Genomic DNA, 22,601 nt, shown 5'->3' on the forward strand with positions numbered 1-22,601 from the left:
AGATCCTTCTCTGTGTGAGAGATAGATCCTTCTCTGTGTGAGAGATAGATCCTTCTCTGTGTGAGAGATAGATCCTTCTCTGTGTGAGAGATAGATCCTTCTCTGCTTTTCTGAGAGTTATCCCCAGAGGTCTGTCCCTGTTAATGGAGGAGTTCCCTTAGGTAACAGCTACCCTCTGTCTTCCTGGTCTTCCTGGCTGGTGGACAGTCACTTGCTGTACTACAGTGTCTACTCTCCAGGCTTCAGTTCTGGAAAATAAGTTTCCTAGGTCAGAGTGTTGCAGTGTGTTGAAAAATGTGTAAAAACTTATCACAAAGATGTTGGTTTTCCCCAAATTAATACCCAATGCAGTGGTGCTCCAGGAGACATAAAGAGGCAACCAAAGTCTGAGGGTGAGAAGGTCTTTATTGTGTTCAGTTGTTTTTCAACCGGATAATGTTGTCATACAATAAGTACAGAACAGTAAATCCACAAGAAGAGCCAGGAAAAAAGTGTTTAACTAAATGTCATGGTAAGTGTGCACTGTGAGTTAGTAGGGCAGACTGTGAGGGAGCTTGTGGTCTGACTAGAGCTCTGTAGAAACAGCTGTGGTCAGAGGGATGTAGGAGAGGAGCCCAGAAGAGAGGGAGGCAAACTGTTGAGTAGGAAATACTGCCTGGAACCGGATATGTAGCTGGGATCCAGCAAACCAGCCTTCCACTCAAAGCTTACTTGTGGAGAGTGAGCAGCTGACACTAGCACTGGCTGCCAGGCCAGGCTGGGAAGTGTTCTTCAGAGGCTGCCATGACAGGAAAAGGGAGGCAGGCAGCACTTTTAAGGAGAGTGACTCTGCCTGGTCCATTGACCATCATGGGAACCACCTTGGAGTTCACTCTCCAGAGGAATGTTAGAATCCACAGGAAAGGCTGCTTTCTCCCACTAATCAGGTCATCAGGAAAACTGATGTTGTGTAGCCTGGAAAGTATGTATTAGTAATTGTGTTCAAAACAAGGTTAAAACAGCATGGCCCTTGGAGGGACTCGAGTGTAATGGCGGGGAGTGTTGTGCCTCTTAGAGTGTTTGGAGTTGCCAGTCTGCATGGTGACGCTGTTTGCATCCATTCTTGTTGTGGAGAGCACAGCGGGGAGCGAGCCGTTTCTGTAGATAACTCCAGTGCCCTTCTCTGAGTTTGTGATGACTGCACCTGTGCTGTTCTGCTTGGTCTGCAGAGAGCCCAGCCTGCAGGACTCGTTTACCACAAAGAGCTTGTGTTGTGCCTGAGAAAGTGGCATGAGGGGCCAGTGCCCGGCGAGACACTTGTAATAAAGTTACTGGATTTTAGAATCAGAAAGGGCCTTTGGGTATCCAGGCAAAATAGATGAAGTTACTTCTATGCAAAAGAATGACTGTATCCTCAGACTTCAACACCAGCACTTTATGCCAGAGGAAAAAGGTATTCCAAGATGTAAAGAAAATGCCAGCCAATGATTTTTATATCCAGCTGAATTGACTTCCAAGTCTAAAGGCTAAAGACAAACCTGTCAACTTGGAAGAAAGCACACTTTGGGCTCTTTCTGACACGTCTGCTAGACATGGAGCTCGAAACTCAAAACCACAGAGAGAGTCTGACTCAAGCCTCCTGGTGAGCACTGGATGTATTAACTTTATCTCCTGACTCCAAACGCAGCCTATCCAGGGGCCTGCACTATGTGTGGTTAGGGCAGGAGCCCTGACTAGAGTTCCAGCTGGAAGAGCACCACGCTGGTTCAACACGTAAAGATGCCTGCTGCCAAGCAAGCCTGATAACCTGAGTCCCATCCCTGGCATCCACATAGGAGACCCTGCAAGTTGTCTTCTGACTGTCACATATGCCTCACGGTGTGCATTCACATGGACGTAGATGGGCACACACACACACACACACACACACACACACACACACACACACACGCTTACATGCTTGTCCACACAATAACTAACCTAAACTTTTTTTTTTTTTAATAAGAAAGGAAACAGAGCCATGACCATGGAGAGATCATATGCAGAATACCTGGCGGTTTTCATTCTCAAATGACAGGACAACTGTTCAGTACACTGAGGCCTGTGTGTGGCATGAAAATATGTGGTAAAGCCAGAGAGTGACCATCCTGCTATCTTATGTTGTGAGGGGCAGAACTGTTTAGGAGTATGTTTACACACAGGCAGAGGAGGTCAAAGCTGTGTGCCTCTGAATTGACAGTGTCAGTGTGACCTCATAACCAGCCAAGTAGACATGACCATCCTGCTTGCAGACTGCTGTCTTCAGCTGCTGCTTCCCCCAGTGCAAGCCAGGGTCGTGGAGAAATGGCTGCTTCTCAAGCCTGTGTCAGAAATGTACAAGATGAGCCCAGAGCTTCTTGGCACCTTAGAGTCAAGTCAGCAAGACTGCAGTCAACCCCTCACTTCAGTGTGAGGCCTGCATGAGGCATCTGTGGGCCGAGGTGTGGCAGCCAGGGCAGCAGCCTGGTGGAGGTGGTTTGCAGCAGACTGTTTCCAAGACCGTTACTTGGTCTTTGAAGGAGAGTCAGGACTCGTCAGTTGAAAAGACGAATGAGAGGGAGTCTGAGCACTTCCCCTGTCTTTGCTGCACCTCATACCTTCAGGAAACTAAAGAGTGGAGGGAGGGGTGTGCTTGCAGACAGTCTCACTCATTAATTTGGAAGGGCTGGTTCAGTTAGACACACCTCTAAGGAATTAGACCTGGGCAGTGAGCAGCAGTTGCCACTGGTCTCACAGAAGGGCACAGCCAGGCCTTGTCACTACCTCCATTCAGTCTTTATCTTTTTTATTAAGGCAATCTCACCGTGTAGCCCAGGTTGGCCTCACTTGCAGCCCCTCCCTGCCTATGCTTCCTGAGAGGATCATAGACACGGGCCATTTGTTTTCTTGTGGTGATGGAAAGAGAAGGCTGGAGAAGCATGCATCTACTACGGCTCTGCACCCACAGGTGGCTTTGGATGGAAGAGTGCTCCACCTTGTTGGGTAGCAGCTAGCCACATACCTTATGGAGCCTGTCCAGCCAGTTCGTTGTGTATTTATTTTGTTTGTTTGTCTTGTTCATCAGTGTATACTGGGGCACATGTGGTAGTCAAAGGATAGCTTGGAGCAATTGGCTCTTCTTCTACCAGTATGGATTGTGGCCATCAAAACTCAAGCTTAGTACCTTTCTTGCCAGCCTCTCCATCTACTTTCTAATAAGAAATTCAGACTAAATTAAAGCTTATATGAATGTATTTCAAATGATGAGAAGCTACTGTTAACATGGGAAACAGGGAGGGGCCCCTGTAAATGACAAGGTCTGAAGATTCCTGAACAGTTTAGGGTTGTGTGTTGGTGCTCACACTGGAGCAGTGGTTCTCAACTTGTGGGTGATGACCCCTTGGGACATCAAATGGCCCGTTCATAAGAGTCACATACTGTACCAGATATTTAAATTATTATTCATAGCAGTAGCAAAATAGCAGTTATGAAGTAACAATGAAAATAATTTTTGCCGGGTAGTGGTGGCACACGCATTTAATCCCAGCACTTGGGAGGCAGAGGCAGGTAGATTTCTGAGTTCAAGGCCAGCCTGGTCTACAGTTCCAGGACAGCCTGGGCTACACAGAGAAACCCTGTCTCAAAAAACCAAAAAAAAAAAAAAAAAAAAAGAAAGAAAATAACTTTTGGTTGGAGGCCACCACAAGATGAGGGTACAGAACGTGTATTAAAGGGTCACAGCCCCAGGAATGAGTGGCTGAGGACCACTGCTCCAGAGAGGTGGGGGGTGGGGTGGGTATGGGAGTGGGAAATGGTCATATGGGCGTGAAGTGTGACTGTAGCATGATGTCCCAGAGTTGTGTGTCTTGGTTTGGGTAGTGGATGTGGTATTTGCTTCTTTTGTTAAAGAGCCCTTTCTGCAGCAGAGGTTAAAAGAGCAGGTGGAACAGACAGCTGTATGGATGTCATTGACCCCTCTGTAGATGGAAAGGACTTTACTGCTTCTTAGAGGCTACACATTAATCCCACCTCCCGCTTAAGGACCCGCGTGTTTGGGAGACCTGACAGCTTCGTGCTTTCTGCACGTCCTGTCTGCATGTCCTCAGTGCACTGGGTGTTACTGCGAACACTGGAGATAAGCTGCCATGAACAGCCCTAAATCACTGCCTTCACAAGCTCCTAGGTCTCGATAAAATACCTAAGCTGTTTTGTCTTGGCAGGAAGTGGGATGCCCGAGGGGAAATGCGGTGTGAAGTCGAGTGTGAGGGGTTGTGGGGCAGCTTTACGGTAGGATGGGGGAGGCCTGGCTCTGAACAGAGAGCCAGGAGAAAGTACAAGAACAGATTGCAGGTGTCCTTCCGGGCAAGGAACATTCCACCAAGGAATAGAAGTGTCAGGTGACACAGCCAGGCACAAGGCTGGAGCAAGAGCAATTGGAACTGAGATCCAGAGGCAAAGGGGTGCGGTGGAGGGACATCACCTTCTAACTAGAAGTAAGCTTTAGTGTGAGGAGGTAGACACAGTGGAGAACTGGGGCGGAGCCATGCCCTTGTGGTTGAGCGCATCGCTGGGACCCTGGACTGCTGCCTCAAAGGGTGAGAAAGGAAAGCATGGAAGGAAGCAGGAGCCACTCAAGAGGAGGGCAGTGAGACACCCACGGAGGCCGGGCCAGCTTGCCAAGTTAGTGACACAAACTCATGAGAGGGTGTTGGAAGAGGAGGCCAGAGGCCTGACCGCCACAGGCTGATAGCTCGCTGTGTCAGGAAGGTGACTGAGAAGGAAGAAGGCTTAGCATGCCCTAGTTTTCCAGGCAGGTGCGGAGTAACAGTAGAGGGTGCAGGTTTGACTTCTTCAGAAAACCTCTTCTGGGGAGTAACTTCTGGAAAGGTGGTCAGTGTGGATGCACCTGAAACCATGAGGCTGGAAGGACTCCCTGAGGCCACGGGGCACAGAAGGAGCAGCCTGAGCCCTGAGTGTTGGAAGCAGGCCTGGGGACCAGCACAGTGCACTCACTTCCCAGGATGCAGAGGGTCTGAATGTCTGCGTGCTGGTGGACTGCTCAGTCGGGTGCAGATGTGCACAAGGTGTGTCTGTCTTGTAACGTGCAGTATGGGATGTGAGGGGGACGCTGGGCAGTGAGGTTCTCAGTGGCTTGTCTGATTGCTTTCCAGGAAAGCTTTAACCTGGAAATACTACGCAAAGAAAATTCTTTACTACCTGCGGCAGCAGAAAATCCTCAATAACCTCAAGGCTTTCCTGCAGCAGCCCGATGACTACGAGTCCTATCTTGAAGGTGGGTCTGTCTGTGCCTGCGGACACGGGTCTTTGGCAACTGAGCAGCCTTTAAGAGCCTGTGGCAACTGTTCCCCCAGAGAAGGGGAAAAGAAAGTCATGCCAGTGGGCTTCAAACGAGGCAGACAGCTCTTAGACTTGCAGCAAAGATGCTGGGTGCGACTTCCCTGTCAGCTCAGGTGATCTAGTGTCTAGAGAGTCATCACTGCCTTAGTGACAGTGAGGGCTGGACACTCAGTAGGGAAAGTGCTTGCCACACAAGTATAAGGAATTGATTTCAGTCCCCAGAACCAGTGTAGAAAGCCAGACTTGCTGTATACTAGTAACCTCAGCACTGGAGAGAGGGAGGCAAGGGACTATTGCAGTTCCCTGGCCAGTGAGCTTGGCAAAAACAAGACGAACCACTTCCAAGAATGGTGCTGAGGTTGACCTCTGACCTCAACACACAAGCACCCGTGGGCCTGCAGATTGACCTTTGGCTAGTGAGATCAGTTCTTGCTGTTCAAAGTTGTAACTTCAGACGTCTGCTTGCCCATATTTACCTGTGTCCCCTGAAGCAGTTGGGGATTAGCGAGGATAGGCAGCTCCTGGGGGAGGGATAGTTCAAGTGGGAAGGAAGGGGAAAGCATTGAGGTGGCCTCCACCCTGTGACAGGACAGACTTGATTCTTAGGGGAATGGTAAGAAAATATGACTTGGCTTTTTAAACACTGTTTTAATTCTTAGGTAGAAGCCTCCTATGCTGTGATTGTGAAGGGTGTGCTTATGCACCCTCTCTGCTCCTGGGGGGTGGGGGTGGGTCACCAGATGGTGACTGCCCCCCTCTGATGTTCTGGGTCACAGCTTACACATTACGGTTCTCCAGACTCTCAGCCAGACTCTAGGGAATCCTGGCTTTCCCTGGGCATCACTGCCTGCTGCCCTCCAGTCAGCCAGCCTGTCTGACCTGCTTGGTTCCCAGGCACTCTGTGGTCTGGACCTCCCTTAACTCCACACCTTTCAAGACTGGGCTGCAGTGCCCTGCTCCTGTGTCCAGATGGATGCTTGCTTCCTCCTGGTGTCAGCTCTTGCTGCAGTCCCCTCAGCCCTTAGCTCAGGGTTCACGTCTGTGAGTCTCAGCTGGCCCCGCAGAGCCCACTGGCCCAGCAGCCTCAGTGGCTGTCACACCCCATCTGTGTTAAAAGTGTTCATTGTGTTTCTTTGCTTTTTGTTTTGTCTTTTTTAGACACAGAGCACAGCCTAGCCATCATGTTGTCTTCTTATGAGTGCTAGTGTGCCCCACCCTTGTAAGGGGGCTTGTTATGTCCCAGGCCCCAGAGTAAAGATTGCCACAGCTCCCAGTGCCTAGTGGAGATACGTGCTAACTGTGAGAGGCTCCGATGTTCTCTCAAAGGCGGTGAAAAATCTTGTAATAAAATGAAAAAAAAAAGCCATAGCCCTCCTCCTATCTGCTTTTACACTTGCTGGAGCTGGGAATTAAGCTGTCTTTTGAGGGGTTTGTTGTTATTTTCTTTTGTTTGAGGCACTCTCTCTGTGTAGCCTTGACTGCCTGTGTTGACCAAATTGGCCACAAAGACAGAGATGCCTCTGCCCCTCTGCCCCTGCCCCTCTGCCCCTGCCCCTCTGCCCCTCTGCCCCTCTGCCGCTGCCCCTCTGCCCCTCTGCCCCTCTGGCCCTCTGCCCCTCTGGCCCTCTGGCCCTCTGGCCCTCTGCCGCCGTCTCCTGATTACACCTGTAATCCTGCTAGGATTACAGGTGTGCCTTCACACCAGCCTTAAGCTTATTTAAGGGTTCAGAATAGCGAGACAGTCTTTGTTTTCTGTAGGTTATATATGAAAGATAAATAATTATTTCACATTTTCAAATACAAACTGACAGTTTTCACAGCCCCCCCCCCAAGTAACTAGGTAGGCAGTAGGAGCCACTGAGTGCGTGGCAGGGGCTGGTGGAGGCTGCTGGCTCTAGGGCCTCACCCTGACTAGACTCCTGTGGCCAGCCTCTGAAGAAGCCAGGGCAGTAGCTCGCAGTGGCTGAGCTCCGCCTGAGCGCTCCCCGGGCAGCACAGGCCCTGCCGCCCAGTGTGGGCCTCCTGCTGCCCTCTGCTCCCTCAGCTTCATGAGGGTTAGTGGGAGCAGCAAGAGCCTGGGCTAGCTACAGTCTCTTGAATATAAAGGTAACTGGAAGGCTTTCAAATAGAAATGTAACTACGTGGTGGCTTAGGCATGGTGAGGGCAGCTGAGGGCAGTGATGACACTCTGGCCCTGCTCTGTGGGGCTCGCAGGGCTCCTTCTCTGTCCTGAGGAGCTGTGATCTCTAGAGTCCGTGACTCTTCAGCCATGAGAGGTGTCATTGGTTGGAATGGTCTGTCTGTCATTCCAGCTTTCAGTTTCCTCGTTGAGAGGCATTGCCTCACAGTGAGTCTTTGCTGTGGTTGGGTTTTGAACTCTGGAGTGAGGAGGAGAGAGATGGCCTGAGGGTGTTCTTGTGGCATTTGGCTCTCCTTATAATAGGATGTGGGAACGTGTACGTCTGCTCTCTGAATCATGACCTCCGAAAGAAGTGGTTTGTTTTGTTTTCTTAAATGATGTATGAAGGGCTCTGTGGTGAAGGTGTTTGGTCCTCCCCTCCCTGTGTTGACACAGTGCCTGACATCCATGGGAGCTGGTGTGGTGTGCTGTGTGAGAAGTCACGGCCACGGGTGCCGGGTCAGAAACACCCTGCTGTCCGGCAGGTAGAGAGGGATGCTGACTCTGCACTTCTCACCACAGGTGCCGTTTACATCGACCAGTACTGCAACCCGCTCTCCGACATCAGCTTCAGAGACATCCAGGCCCAAATCCACAGCATCGTGGAGCTCGTATGCAAAACCCTCCGTGGTGTCAACAGTCGCCACCCCAGCCTGACCTTCAGGGCAGGTGTGGAACTGTTGGAGAAGGGCTGGGCTGCAGGGGCCCTGGGATGATCGGCTGCCTGACAGTGGAGCACTAAGCCACTCTGGTTCCATCCGCAGCTTGGCGCCCCTTGTCAGTCACTGCGTGTTTGGAGTGTGCCTTGGTCATGTTTGGGGTGTGCTTGCTTATGTTTGGGGTGTGCTTGCTCATGCTTGTAATCCAGAGGAGCTCTCTGTGCTACAGGTGAGTCCGCTATGATAATGGAGATAGAACTCCAGAGCCAAGTGCTGGACGCCATCAACTACGTCCTGTACGACCAGCTCAAGTTCAAAGGGAACCGCATGGACTACTACAACGCCTTGAACCTCTACATGCACCAGGTGGGTATGGCTGCAGGCGGGGCATGGGATGTCCCCTCCCTCATAGCCGTGGAGTCTGCAGGATTCCCTGCGCGCTAACCATGCAGGCACTCTGCATTGCCTAACCTTGCCGGTGTGCACACACATAGGACCAGACAGTGCTGGGCACTGCGTGTGACGTCACACTGGGAAGGGCGGGGGTACGGTTTCTGTGCCCTCCCTGCCCCACCTGCAGATGTTGGTGCCCTGGAATGCTGCGGCCCTGGCTCCCCTGCAGACAGACAAAGGTGACTGTGTGTGCAGTCATACATACAGCCTTTGGACTCATCTCTGGTGGGCTGTCCGTTTCTTACTGGCAAATGCTTTTGTTGCCTTTTCCATGTTTCAGTGAAGTCTGTTTTTCCTGTCCCACAGGGACAGTGTTGTGGGTTAGATCTGCTACAGGATGGCCTTTGTAAGCAAACCTTGTACCAAGAAGTGGGTATTCTGTAACTTGCTGTGCTCAGTCCATGGTTATGAATGCTGAACCGTGCAGACCTGCCTCGGTTTGCCTGGAGTCCTGTGGCCCGGCTACATCAGCCACACACCTCTGATGGCTGTTCTTGTCTGTCCTGTTCTCTGTAACTTAGACTTGCTGTTGTCATATTGTACTTTTTACATGCTTGCTTTCTGGTAGGAGGAGGCTGGCGGGCTGCCTGTGAAGTGCCTAGCAGTCCAGGTTCGCAGGCTGTGTGGTCGGAGTGCTCAGTGCTGTCTCACTGGGGGAAGGGCACAGGAACTGGAGTCTTGAAGGCAGCTGTCCATTCCATGCCAGCTTCGTTGCCTATTTTGACATAGGCTCTCACTCAGTAGACCAAGCTGGTCTTGGACTCTGTCCTCCTGCCTCAGACTCCCAAGTGCTGGGATTATAAGCATGGACCACAGAAGACCTGGCTTCTGTGATTTTCATGTCACAAGATAGTATTGTTTTTTAAATATTTTAAAAACTTGAAAATTCACGTGTGTGAATGCTAAGTGGTGGACTGCTTCCCCAGTGTACACGAGCCTCCAGCTTCCATGCCTAGCCCTGCAAAACCAAACGAAAGGCAAAAGCAAGGGACGGGCCAGGGGTGGCCCACACACCTATAAGCACAGCACTTGGGGGGGTTGGGGGGCAGGATGGAGAGTTGCCAGCCTGGACTTTGTAAGGAGACCCTGTCTCAGGGAGAGGGGACAGGCAGTCTTCTGCTGGCTGTGAACAAACAGCCAGTGGGCTGGATTTGGTCCTGATGTAAGTGCAGCTCTGGAAGCCAGCGTGGATGCCAGCCTGAACCTGAAACCTTTCTCCTCAGGTGTTGACCCGCAGAACAGGAATCCCCATCAGCATGTCTCTGCTCTACCTGACCATCGCCCGGCAGCTGGGAGTCCCCCTGGAGCCTGTCAACTTCCCAAGCCACTTCCTGCTTCGGTGGTGCCAAGGGGCAGAAGGGTGAGCTAACTCTGCTATGTGCAGTGCACACTGAGGAACCAGGGGCTAGCGTTAAATTGTGTGTGACCAAGCAGGCATCTGCTTCCGAGGATCGAGTTGGGATCCGACAGTGACGGTCTACTGTAGTTACGCTGGGCCCTGTGTGACGGGACAAGCACTGCTCGGGATCTTTCTGTAGTCCTCAAGAAGGCGTGTGAATCTGTAGCTATCTCAGAAGCCAGAGGTCTAGTGGCTCCCAGATCCACAGCTTGAAGATCAGTCGTTTCAAAGACTTTTTTCTTTTCCACTCAGCCATAAAACATCTTCTCCCTTCACACTTGTGCCCCACCTTGTGAGAGAGGATGAGCAGGGTGGACGACTTACAGCCTGGCTGAGTAGTGCTTGCTCTGGAGTCAGCCTCTTGTTCTCCAGCTTCCCTGACGGGCGTCTTCCCAGGAAAAAGAGCTGGTATCCATGTAGGGAGAAAGCTCCTCCCCAGCTCCTGTCCTGGACAGTGGCATATGCAGTTCCTGAGCTTCAGTGCCACGCAGGACTCAAACTTTGTAAACACTGGCATGAAGAGTTCAAGGCCAGCCTCCAGTATGCATGTGTGTGACCCACACACTCCCGCTTAGACTCCGTCTCTCCTGCTGTCTAGAGAAGTGCGGCTGGGCTCCATGCGCCCTCCAGTTAAGACAGAAGGTGTTCCATGAGGTGGAGCCCTGTCCCTTTCCACTACTTTTTCTTTGACTTGCTAGAGGCTGTCATTTTTTCCAAATGTGTGGTCCTCACAGTACACTGGTAGGTTAATTTATAGAACAAGGATATTTACTTTCTGTTATTTTTTAATAAGAAAAGTGATTTTCAGCTCACCTTCCCTCCCGTTGTGTGTCTGTAGGATACCCATGTGACATCCAACGGGTCCTGCATGATCTGAGCATTTCTGGCTCGTTTAATTTCTAGCATAAGGACTATGCTACCCAGGCTGCCTTGGAACTTGGAACCTCCTGCTTCAGCCCGGTGCCCTGAGTGCTAGTGTTACAGGACTGAGCCACCACCCAGACTCAGACAATGGAATGACCTGTTAGTATGGCTGGGCTCGGCCGCCTTGGGTCAGGAGGGACACCGTACTCCAGTATCCAGACAGACGGCAGAAACAAACCCAGAGAATTAGGAAAGACCGGGGCACCAGAGACTGTACTGCATGCACACAGACCTTCCTTCCTCTCAGCTAGTCCGCCCTCGCTGTCGGTGCTGGACACACGAGACCCCATCCAGATCGGCAGCCTGCTTTCACTGATCTTGGCTTTTGCTCTTCCTTAGAGGGAGAGCCAGTTTGTCAGTTCCTTAGAGCTATGTGGAAGGCATTGGGAGCCTGAGGCAAGAGTTTGTGGCCAGCCTGGGCTACTGTCTAACCCCCATATCAAAGAAGAAAACAAAAATTCTGCTTGAATATCGACTGGAGCTAGAGTCTGCTCTGTCTGGTTCTGCACTAGTGTAAGAATCGGCAGCCTCCCATCTGTGACCGTGGTCCTGGGAGTCCAGCAGGAAATTGTTCACTTGTACACACATTCAGGTTGTCCTGAGCTACCAAGCCCTTTGTCTCTAGCTGTGTGTGTGGTACTTGTATATATGCTTGGCCTTCAGCATCAGGCAGGATGGGTCTTCAGTATGGATGGTTTGGAGCTCTGTGCTCAGAATCTGGACAGTGCTGTTTTGTCTTTTCTAGCTTAGTATGTTGGCTTCATACTCTGTTGACTACAAAGCAGAAACAGACAGCAGATACTCTTGCCTGGAATGGTTTTTGTTTTTTAACCTTCTGTGTGTGTGTGTGTGTGTGTGTGTGTGTGTGTGTGTGTGTGTGTACAGAAGTCAGAGGACAACTTGTTGGGGGTCAGTTTTTTCCTTCTGTTATTTGGGTCCCAGGAATCCAACTCAGGGCCTTAGATTTGGCGCCAGCACCCTTACCACTGAGACACCATTGTAGCCCAGGGATCATGTCCCATGGAGTGCTTCTCCACATCACCATTAAGCTTCTGCGTGGGCTGACACCTCTTAATGGTGTCTCCAAAACTAACTTGTAATTTTGTGAAGCATGAGTTTGTTTGAGGTGTTGGATTTGTGTATATTGAGACAGGCCTCACTCTGGAGCCCTGGCTGGCCTGGAACTGACAGTATAGCTTAACCAGGACCCCAGTCACAGTCACCAGCCTGTCTCTGCCTCTGCACTGCGATTGAAGTCAGTGCTACAAAACCCAGCTAGTCCTGCTGCGTTGTATTTACATGTAGGCAGTAGGGTTTTTTTTTTTCAAGAATGTATTTATTATCTGTCCATGGCTTTCCACTTTTGCTCTCTGTAGGAGCAGCTGTTTGGGTTTTGGTTGCTGGACCTGAGGTTTTGATGTGTGCTGCAGATTGAACCCTGCCTTAACTGCTGAGGTTGACCCATTTCCAGAACTGATCTTACGTCTTCATCTCCATGTTCTTGGGGCACAGCTAGTCTAGGCATGCTTTAAGAACACCCTGGCACTTGGCCACATGCGCACTTTGTCTGTGTGGTTTATGTTTGATGATTTCTTGTGGGGAGTTCTGGCCTCACCGCAAACGCCGTCAAGTCCCATGCTCTTTTAGAACATTTATGTAAGTCTCAGGCCTTTGCCAAAAGTACGCTATGAGCGCGACTCAGGAAAGAAATCCGGCTGAGGTAGTTAGCAGCCAAAGACAAAATGTTGTGTGATTGCAGTGGGCACGGGATCAGGATTGCTCAAAAGAAGCTGTCCCCACACAGAGCCACCCACCCCTTCGTGAGCCCTCAAGACCACTTGGCTGTGCAGTGACAGTGTGTGACAGGGCCTTGCTCTCTAGGATGCCAGCCTGGGGTGTGTGCACAGAGGCCCTGGTGCTTCATGAGCTTTCATAGGTCCTCCTCGGTCCAGGACCCCAGACAGGTGGCTGCTTGTCACTCTGTTAGCAGCCTCCTTGGTCACTCCCCATGTCCTCCTGTCGACGTGCTCTGAACTCCTGGTTCAGGGCTGGAGGGCTCTAAGCAGCCGTCAGGCCGTGCGCTTCTCTGCTGCCCCTTGTCTGTAGGTTAGGATGTGTGTGTCACAGCGCGTGTGTAGAGTCAAGGACAGTTTGCTGGGGTCAGTTCTCTCCTTCTACCACATGGGTCCCAGGATCCAACTCTTATCGTCAGGCCTGACAGCGAGCACTTTTATCCAGTGAGCCTTCTCTCTTGCCTTTCTACTTAATACTGGGACACTGTGGTCACTGCAGCCAAGGCTGTGTTAAGAGTTGGGATTGACTCCCACTGAGGCCTTGACAGTATTGGTGAGAGCAGTCTAGTGGTGCTCTGGCCTCCACCTCTGCCTGGAGCGCCTTCTCCAGGGGTTTTGATCTGACTTATTGGCTCTCGTTGGGCAGGGCAAACCTGGACATCTTTGACTACATCTACATAGATGCTTTTGGCAAGGGCAAGCAGCTGACTGTGAAGGAGTGTGAGTACCTGATTGGCCAGCACGTGACGGCAGCACTCTACGGTGTGGTGAATGTGAAGAAGGTGCTTCAGCGGATGGTGGGCAACCTGCTGAGCCTGGGCAAGAGGTGAGGACGCTGCTCCCTCGTCAAGAAGCTTGGTTAATGAGCTGGCCTGTGGTAACTGCTTCTGTGACACCGGCTGTGCATTCATGTATGCCGAGCAGCCATGCTCTGATGATTGCAGTAGACTTAGCTCAAACCTTGGAGTCACTCTTTGGAAGTCAGACTGTCTTAGAGTGACAGAGGTGGTGTCCTCCTGTCCAGGTGCTCTGACCTCTGATCTTACACCATCCTGTAGAGAACAGAGCCTGGGTTAACTTTGCTCCATACTTGAAGGAAATCAGTCCTGGGAAATCACTGTGGGTAGCGTCTAGCGGGCAGCTTCCTGATGCCTCACAAACAGGAATCATTGTGAATAGACTTTTCGAACAATTGTCAGTTGTTGACAGAATTGAGCAGACTGCAAGGGGGGCGGAGAGTAACTTTCTGTCTGTGAGTATGTGCAGCTTGTGAACCCAAACCCCCAACAGCAGAGCAGACACCTGTTACAAATGCTGACCCTGAACTGACAGATCTTCCCAGGTCCGCTCTTACAGGCGCAGTCTCTGTGCACATCCTTCATTCTCCCCCTGGCTGGCTCTGCTCCCCTTCCAGCCTCTGCTCTGCTCTGCAGAGATCTCTGTGCTGCGGAGGTGACTGCCTAGTGAGGGCAGGCTTGAGTGTGCTGTGGGGGCTATGTTCAGTGTGGAGTCTCCTGAGAGCTTTGCAGGGTTGAACCGGGGAGTCTGGGAATCTTGGAGGTCTGCATCCGGTGCTTGTGGACTTCCACTGGGGAGGCTGCAGCCTGAGGCAAGGTTATTTGTTTGTCCCCAGGGAAGGCATTGACCAGTCCTACCAGCTCCTCAGAGACTCCTTGGACCTGTACCTGGCGATGTACCCAGACCAGGTGCAGCTCCTGCTCCTCCAAGCCAGGCTCTACTTCCACCTGGGCATCTGGCCAGAGAAGGTAATTATCTTACTTTGATGCTGGGTCCTTGCCTTAGAGAGGAAAGCTGGAGCTTGGACCAAGGCTGTTGCCAGGTAATCCTCCTGTTAGCAAGGGAGGACATTTGAATGCTCAGTCTCCCAGCCCTGACCCAATGTTAAATGTTTTTCTGTCTTCTAAGAAGCATTGGCTCTACTATCAGGGGTGACTGTTGGCTCTATGCCTCTCTCTGAGGACAAGACACAAGGCCTTTGCCTTGCTCCTCACCCACTACCACCCCACTGTGCCTTCAGAGAGTCACCTGACTTGGCAAGGAGAGGCGAGACAGGTGCTCAGAGCTGGCTTTGCGGCAGCTGTTCCACATGGGAAGACTGGCTGAGGCCGGCTGAGGCTTCTTTGTGTCCCACTCGAGGGTTCGGATCTGCTAATGCTCTAACCCCCGTGACTGGCAGGAAGTGCTGTAGAGAGCCACCTGTGGAACCCAGAGCTGGCTTTGGGCACACCAAGTGCTGTTTTGTGTGAGTGTTCAGGAGTCGTGACCCGTTCCCCTCCTGTCCTTGGTCTGGAAAGATGCCACAGGTCATTTTGTTTGTTTAGAACAGCCTGCAGAGGGCATTTGTGTCTAAGCCTTGGCTGGGACATTTCCCAGAGTTTTGAAATGTGTAGTCTTTCTATAGAAAGTAAATGCTCTGGGGGCTGCAGAGATGGCCCAGCTGTTTGTCACTTGCAGAAGACTTGGGGTTCAGTTCCCAGCATGCACATGAGAGCTCTCAATTACCTGTAACTCCAGCTCCAGGGAATCCCATGAGTGCCCTCTCTCCTCCCTCTCCCTTCCCTCTCCTTCTCCTCCATCTCCCTCCCCCACCTCTCTCTCTCTCTCTCTCTCTCTCTCTCTCTCTCTCTCTCTCTCTCTCACACACACACACACACACACACACACACACACACAATTAAAAATAAAATATTTTAAAATGTATTTTAAAAAAGAAAGTAAATGCTCTCATGAGTGACTGTAGCACTTCATGAGTTCATGGCTTCCAGGACGTGTTGTGTGTGGCATAACGTGGGCAGTCCTGTGTCCTTGGGTGTGCGCCCTGGGAGCTGCCACCTACTCAGCAGCCCAGGGTTTAGTCTTTTGGGTTTGTTCAGCCAGTTGTGTTTGTTGAGGGATTTCAGGATCATTTGGGAAAAAGGGAGCAAAGGTCCCTTCACTGAGTTGTCCCAGTCAGAGTCTACAACTGAAATACACTGTCTTGCTGCTACAGGGTCTCCTGGGTGTCCCCTCGCAGCATCCTGTCAGTTCCCCAGTGTCATTCAAACCAGTACAAGTTTTCTTCTGGTGTGTTCTGCCTGCCAGGTGGACACAGGCCTTCGGTTCTAAGCTAGGACCCCTCCCCTAAGTTCTCAGTGGCCAGCTTAGGGAATCGAAACCCCAAGATCATGAGAGGACTGCTTAGGGGTGCACATCATCACTACATGTGGCTGTTCTCCAGAGGAGGGCTTCTGGAGGAGGTCAAAAGGTCGGCCATCCCAGAGAGCAGAGGGGTAGGTGGCACCTAAGGAAGGCGCCTGCAGGAGGCCTCCCTCAGGGAGGGGTGTGCATGTGATGAGAGGAAGGTGATAACAGCCTGTGACACTTGGGCCTTGCTTGTTAAAAAGGCTGTTTCTGAGCAGCAAACCTACAGGTGCCTCACGGTCTGCTTTCTATTTCTTGAAGCTGGGGAGACCTGGAAAGCCCAATCCTCTTGGTCACTGTGGCTGTGGTGGCCATGTCTGTAAAGGTTCCTGCCTCTGCAGAAAACCTCCCTGTGTCCTCTCAGCTGCCTTGCGGCACTGTGTTGGTGTTGCCAGGTTCCAAGTGCTAAAAGGCAAGAAGTTACCTCTGCTCTGAGCCCACCCCAGGTGTCACCCTGAGGATCACTATGACTAAGGAGAAAACAGCTGCTCTTAGTACTGCCAGAGCCAGGTACACTGTGACCCTTTGCTTTCTCTGCGATGCGGGAAGACCCCCTCCCCTCTGGAATGGAAGACTGCTCGTTCCTTATCAGCCCCGTGGGGCTTGCCTGTGGCCACCACTCTATCTCCTCCCTGCCTGCTGACTCACACTCTGTCCTCCGTGTTCTGACTGCCTTCCTCCTGCCTCTGCTGTGTACTCCCGAAGCATGAGCTCTTCCTCCCAGTCCTCCCCCAGGCCGTGTTCTGGCCAGCAGCCCTTCTGTTGCTGTTGTAAGGCCGGGAGGTGGCCTTGCCCTTTCCCCTGCTTCTCTGCTGCCCCCCCTGCCTCCTGGCTGCCAGTTCCCAGGCTCCTTCCCATCTCTTGTCTGCCAGGCTTTACATGTGAGTGCTCTGGAGGCTTACTCTACCCAGTGTGTGGTCCCAGGGGCTTCCTTCAGTGCCTCTGTCACACCTGAGCAGGGCCGCAGAAGACCGGGCCCACTGCTTGGTCTTCCTGTCATGTCCACAGCAGTCAGGATCTCAGTAGGATAGACTAGTCCCGGGTGGCTCCCTGCTGCCTTTGGCCGCTTTTCTCGCAGGTCTGTGTGCTCCTGCCCACCTGACCTGTATGCTTCGTCTCCCTGGTGCTCTCTGCACTACTGTCTGCCGTGCTCACGCAGCATCCCTCTGCTGACTCACTGCTCCAGCCTCCTTCCACACTGGGCTCCCCACCACTCACTCTGTCTCACAGCACTGGTCTTGGCTTGTGGCATCTCCCAGGGGAGTTCCTATGGGGAACGGTTGGGTGACTGTAGTCCCCTTGGACGTGAGTGAAAGCGACTTCCAGCACTTACAGGGTTTCCAACATGGGGCCAACATACTGCTCTAGAAGTGGGTGTTTAAGGCCTAGGCTGCGTGGCCTAGGAGAGAGTGCCAAGGCGGGCTGTGTAGAACTGGCCTGGACCACCCATGGCAAGCAGCAGTCGTGGCCTTCCTCAGAGGCTCCTGCCATGCCCACCTGCAGCCCCAGCAGAAAGTCCAGCAGACAAATAAGCAAGGGGAGCCGAGAGTGAGCGCAGAGAGAGGCTCAGTGCTCAGGCAGGACTTGCTCACACAGTTTAGTGGATTGGCGAGCTTGGAGCTGCCTTCGGCAGGGGCCTGGCCACAGCTGGCTGTGGTGCTGTGTGGCCAGAGGAGCAACAGTGTACACAAATGTCCCTGGGCAAGAGGACTTCCTTCCTTCCCCCTGAGTGTTGGGTTTTTTTTATTTGGATGGACGTGGTTTGTTATTTTTGTTTTTGAGGTAGGATTATGGTATATAGTAGCCCCCATTGACTCTTGGGATCCTGCTTCCCAGTGTCAGGATTAAAAATATACGTCATTACATCCAGCCAAGGCCTGCAGCATCGGTTGGGGTCACGATGCCCACTGTTAGCACTGTCTTTGTGAACGCACCAGGTCCAAGTCACATTTCCTTGTCTGTGTCCCCTCACCCTCAACCTCACACATCCATGCAAGGAACCAGTGTCTCCTGTCTTACTGTCTGAATGTGGGCCACCTTTGTGCCCTGAAAAGTCCATGTCTGGCTGTGTTGCAGGTCTGCTGGGTGGCCTCTGGGAAAGCAGGCTGTGTGCACAGTGACAGAGGTGGCTCACTGGCAAGCACACACAAGGACAGCCATTGTTTCCGGCAGAATCCACAGAGGCCCACTGTCCAATGGGATGCTATCAGCTACAAAGGAAAAGTGCCACAAGCATCCCCACCTTAGAGCCCCCGGCTGGAGGCTGGAGACTGACTCTTGCTAGATGCTTGTTGAAGCTGGCTTTGGAGTATCCGCGGTCCTGGAACTGCACCTATTGTTCTTTCTGTTAAGTTGCATGGCAGTAATTAAGATGCTTCTCCTGCCACAGCGCTGGCTGAAACTGTGAGCTGAGGTCCTCCCCAGGGCCAGGGCCACAGCTTTGTTAACCCTCTGACCTCAGGCCAGCATTTAAACTTACGGAGCCAAGCCAATCGTGGCTGTGGAATACCATGTCCAATCGAGACCTCTAACTCATCCCCAGGAAGTACCGGCAGCCTGCTGTATTGCTCTGGAGGGCAAAGTTGGCTTCAGGAAAACTGCTGAGGCTTTGTGGATCTGGTTGTCGGCGTTGAGGGATCGAGCGGCTGAATAGTGAAGTGGCTGGAAGGCGGGCGGGTGGGCGAGCAGGGCTGCGCCTAGAGTTGAGGGTGTCTGTCTCACTAAGCAGGCGCAGCTCGGCCTCAGTAGTCTGGAGGGACAGGCTTGTCAGAGACCACTAGTGTGTGCTCCCACGTCGCAGTGTGTGGGTTCCAGTGTGCCAGCGTGCAGACTCACACTTTGCATGATGCCTAACTCTTGAGTGGAGCTGCTTGCTGTATGCAGCAGACAGACCGGATAGGGGTCAGCCCTGCTGCCAACCTGAGCTCGCCATGAGTGACTGCCTGCCTTCTGCAAGCTTGCTAAGCCTGCCTCCTCCCTCCAGTGACATCAGCTTAGGAGATGCCGGCCCATCCAGCTCTGGGACCGGTCTGCCAAGTGTCTTTTGCCTTGGCTAAGACGTCTCGGAGTTTTTCCCTCTTAAAGCGAGAATGACAGGATAGAACAGTTTCTGTACTTTAAAAAAAGGAAAAAGAAGCTGACCTTCCTCAGCTCCATGGTAACCAAGAACACTTGGCCCATTAAGAATCCTGATCGGAGCCAGGCAGTGGTGGCGCACGCCTTTAATCCCAGCACTTGGGAGGCAGAGGCAGGCAGATTTCTCAGTTCGAGGCCAGCCTGGTCTACAGAGTGAGTTCCAGGACAGCCAGGGCTACACAGAAAAATCCTGTCTCGAAAAACCAAAAAAAAAAAAAAAAAAAAAGCAGCCTGATCGGCAAGTGGCACGTTGCTAGTCTTTGTCAGGCTACGTGGGTAGGTGTCGGTCCCACGCTTCGGAGAAGAAAAGGCCTGGCGAAAATATTATCTCCTAGTCTTTCTGTCTTGTCTTGAAGGTGCTTGACATCCTCCAGCACATCCAGACCCTTGACCCCGGGCAGCACGGGGCGGTGGGCTACCTAGTCCAGCACACGCTCGAGCACATCGAGCGCAAGAAGGAGGAGGTGGGTGTGGAAGTGAAGCTGCGCTCCGAGGAGAAGCACAGGGATGTCTGCTACTCCATCGGCCTCGTTATGAAGCACAAGAGGTGAGGCCTGCTCTCTGCTGCCATGGCCAGCCACAGGATGGCTAGCCACAGGCATGGGCCAGGGCCACACCCTGGTAACTCAGTTCATTTCACAGAGCACTCCACCACAGGCAAGACAGCAAGCTGCACCTGATCTGCACCCTGCTCTGGCTGAAGTGTCTTGTCTCTCATGGACTCTGACTGCACTAAGAGTTTGTATAGGTTGCTGGGCTTGAGCCTAGGGACAGCATGCTAGGCTGAACTGCAGCCCCAGGCCCTCTCCTGCTTCTCCCTTCTTCCCCTGCCAACTCCGATCGACCGTTGGTGGTGTGGGTTCATGTCCCACAAGTAGCCTAGGAGCTGTGAGTGCCTGTCCCCACAGCATGCCCTGGAGTCCACGGACAGCAGGTGACACTTGGTCTTCAGGACTCCCTCACTGGCAAAGGCGCGTCTATCTCACCACACAGGTGTCCTTGCTGATGTGTGACTACTCCCCACCCCCTCCCTTGTCTGTGAGGACAAGCTGTCAGTGAGTCCCCTGCTCATTTAGTGAACTCTTTCTTCTTAGCTCTTATGAGAATTTCCAAACGCATATAAGTGGAGAGGACGGAACATGAGGCAGCTGAAGCTCCTCCCATCCCGGAACCGCACACCCTTCTCCTTCACCACCGCCCCTGCCTCCCCTCCCCTCCTCCTCTTCTGGACTATTCACCCTAGCCACTCTGTAGGTCTTTCTGAGGGAGGGAGGGCGCCACTGCCCACTCATGCATCTGCGTCTGACCACATGCAGTAAGCAGTTGCTTGAATTCCTCCAAAGCTGGGTGGGCGTCGAGGGTTCTGCATGGTAGTGTGCTTAGGGTCTGTTGTTCGCTTGACTTGACTGTCATCTGATGCCTTCCTTCTTGGATCTCAGGTCACACAGTATTCAGTTAGATGCTGTGCCTCTGGGGTTTGTTTTACTCTGAGATGACTGACAGCATGGTCAGGCCACCATCCTGTCTGTCTGTCACCTTTCACACCAGCTGACACTTTCCTGTGTCTCTCACTGCTCCAAAGTCTCTTAGAGCAGGCATGCTAGTGCCCATCTTTAATCCCAGTACTCAAGTCAGACAGGCGGAGCTCTGTGAGTTTGAGGCTAGCCTGATCTACATAGTTCCAGGACAGCCAGAGCTACACAGTGAGGACTGTCTATAAAAGCAACAGGTTATTCTTTTCTAGTGAAGTGCTTTGTTGACAGTGAGAGGGTTTGTAAGAGGGACACTGTGTCCTGAGGGATGATGTGACACGGTGAAAGCAGGGAATGGACAGACAGAGGGCATGAGAGCCCCAGCCAGGCTCCTGGTGCCACCGCCTCTCTCAGGCTCACTGGGAACTCACCGGCCATCTTCCCCTGCTCCACAGGTACGGCTACAACTGTGTGATCTACGGCTGGGACCCCACGTGCATGATGGGGCATGAGTGGATCCGAAACATGAATGTGCACAGTCTGCCTCACGGCCACCATCAGCCCTTCTACAACGTGCTGGTGGAGGACGGCTCCTGCAGATACGCAGCCCAAGGTAAGGCGCTTGCTGGAGCTGCCCCAGCCCCTGGCTGACCATGCTGTGCACAGAGCTCACCAGTGTGTTCAGAGGTGGCAGCTGTCTGTGGCTAATCACACACAGGCACACAAGCTTGAGGTTCTGTTCTAGAGCTGCTCCTGCCCTCTGCTTACTCTGCCCACACCAGCCAGACTCCCGACTTCCCTGTCTCTCAGGCCTGGCTTCTAGCATTGCTGGCCTATAGTCGCCCTCATGTGGCCACAAGTGGAAACTGCAGTCTCCAGCATAAGCCCTGTGTGTTTGACCCCAGGAAGTCCTGAGCCAAGGATAGATGGAGCTAAAAGCCAGAGCAAAGACTACGGTGCGAGCCTGCTCTTCTTTGTCCGCATTACTTCTGCAGGAAGATGCACAAGAGTTTATTAATAAGAGAGACCGTGGGCACTGGCATGATGGACAGGCGTACTCTCATGGGTACCGAGTCTGCTTGGGACCCAGGCTCAGCCTCTCATATATGCAAAGCCTGGAGCTTGTGGAGGCCACCCCCATTTCACCCTACCCAAGAGGGTGTGAAGCAGGAGCTGGGCTGTGGGCTCTGGTCTGAGCTGTCAGGCTTGCTCTACCCACAGTAGAGCTAAAAATACCGAGGGCTCAAGTGTGAGGTTTCAGAAGTCAGGAATGTTCCCAGATGCATGATCATGGTCCATCTGAGGCCAGGAGGACCTCTGCAGTCACTTCACCTCCATGGGTTTCTGGGTAAGGTGACGGTACTGCCATGCTCCCTGGATGTCTTGGAGGCTTCCACCACAGTCTTCAGCTGTTGAAGCTGAGTCCAGTGAAACTCAGAATGCTCCACTTCTGAAAGTCAGAGTGACTTTAAGAAGCTCCAGGGCTTTGTTAGGTGACAGGTGAGGGACACTTTCTGCCCTCAGCCACAGCCTACCAAGTACAGCAGTTGTCCACCTATACACAGCAGGTATGAACATCTTTAAACAGGGTATGTATGGAAGTTTCTAGAAACATTTCATTTAGTCTTAGTTCGTTTGCTTGGTGCACTTTATAAAACGAGCACTTGACTTTAGATGCTCTGAATCGTTGGACCCAGTCATTTGCAGGAAAAAGGAAGCATGTGGTCCGTTAGTCCAGTGACGTGGGGCACGGCTGTAATTATGTTGGCTTCTGCTGGTTTCCAGTGGCCTTCCTGTCGGCCACAGGAATATGACGTCTCCCGAGGGCTACTGGTGGTGGCTGTGGGGTGCAGTGCTGGCAAGGGGCTCTTCCAGAAGCCACAAACATGCATTCACTCACCTTCCTGGGCCAGCCTGTCTCGGTGACCCTGTGAACTGTTGTTTCTGTGCTGGACTTCCATGATCTTAGTGTCTTCTCACACCCCTCCCTGCCTGCTCCTGCAGACACTGTCCACACGGTGCTCCTCACAC

The 22,601-nt window shown here is 52.4% G+C and overlaps 1 protein-coding gene across 2 annotated transcripts in view; it reads left to right on the top strand.

Annotated features, from left to right (window-relative positions):
* Fbxo21 (F-box protein 21) overlaps nucleotides 1-22,601 on the top strand; it is a 35,981-nt gene that overhangs the window by 6,349 nt on the left and 7,031 nt on the right. Inside the window, exons 4-11 of one of the 2 annotated variants that reach the window (XM_028765434.1) lie at nucleotides 5,169-5,290; nucleotides 8,057-8,203; nucleotides 8,423-8,559; nucleotides 9,870-10,006; nucleotides 13,409-13,588; nucleotides 14,396-14,528; nucleotides 19,455-19,645; nucleotides 21,026-21,183. In XM_028765434.1, coding sequence (XP_028621267.1) covers nucleotides 5,169-5,290; nucleotides 8,057-8,203; nucleotides 8,423-8,559; nucleotides 9,870-10,006; nucleotides 13,409-13,588; nucleotides 14,396-14,528; nucleotides 19,455-19,645; nucleotides 21,026-21,183 — 1,205 coding nt within the window. Of the gene's footprint in view, nucleotides 1-5,168; nucleotides 5,291-8,056; nucleotides 8,204-8,422; nucleotides 8,560-9,869; nucleotides 10,007-13,408; nucleotides 13,589-14,395; nucleotides 14,529-19,433; nucleotides 19,646-21,025; nucleotides 21,184-22,601 lie in introns of both variants that reach the window. The other variant, XM_028765433.1, reaches the window with a different exon arrangement.

This window comes from Grammomys surdaster, unplaced genomic scaffold, assembly GCF_004785775.1.
Source record: "Grammomys surdaster isolate TR1022 unplaced genomic scaffold, NIH_TR_1.0 164, whole genome shotgun sequence".
In the NCBI taxonomy this organism is placed as follows: domain Eukaryota; kingdom Metazoa; phylum Chordata; class Mammalia; order Rodentia; family Muridae; genus Grammomys; species Grammomys surdaster.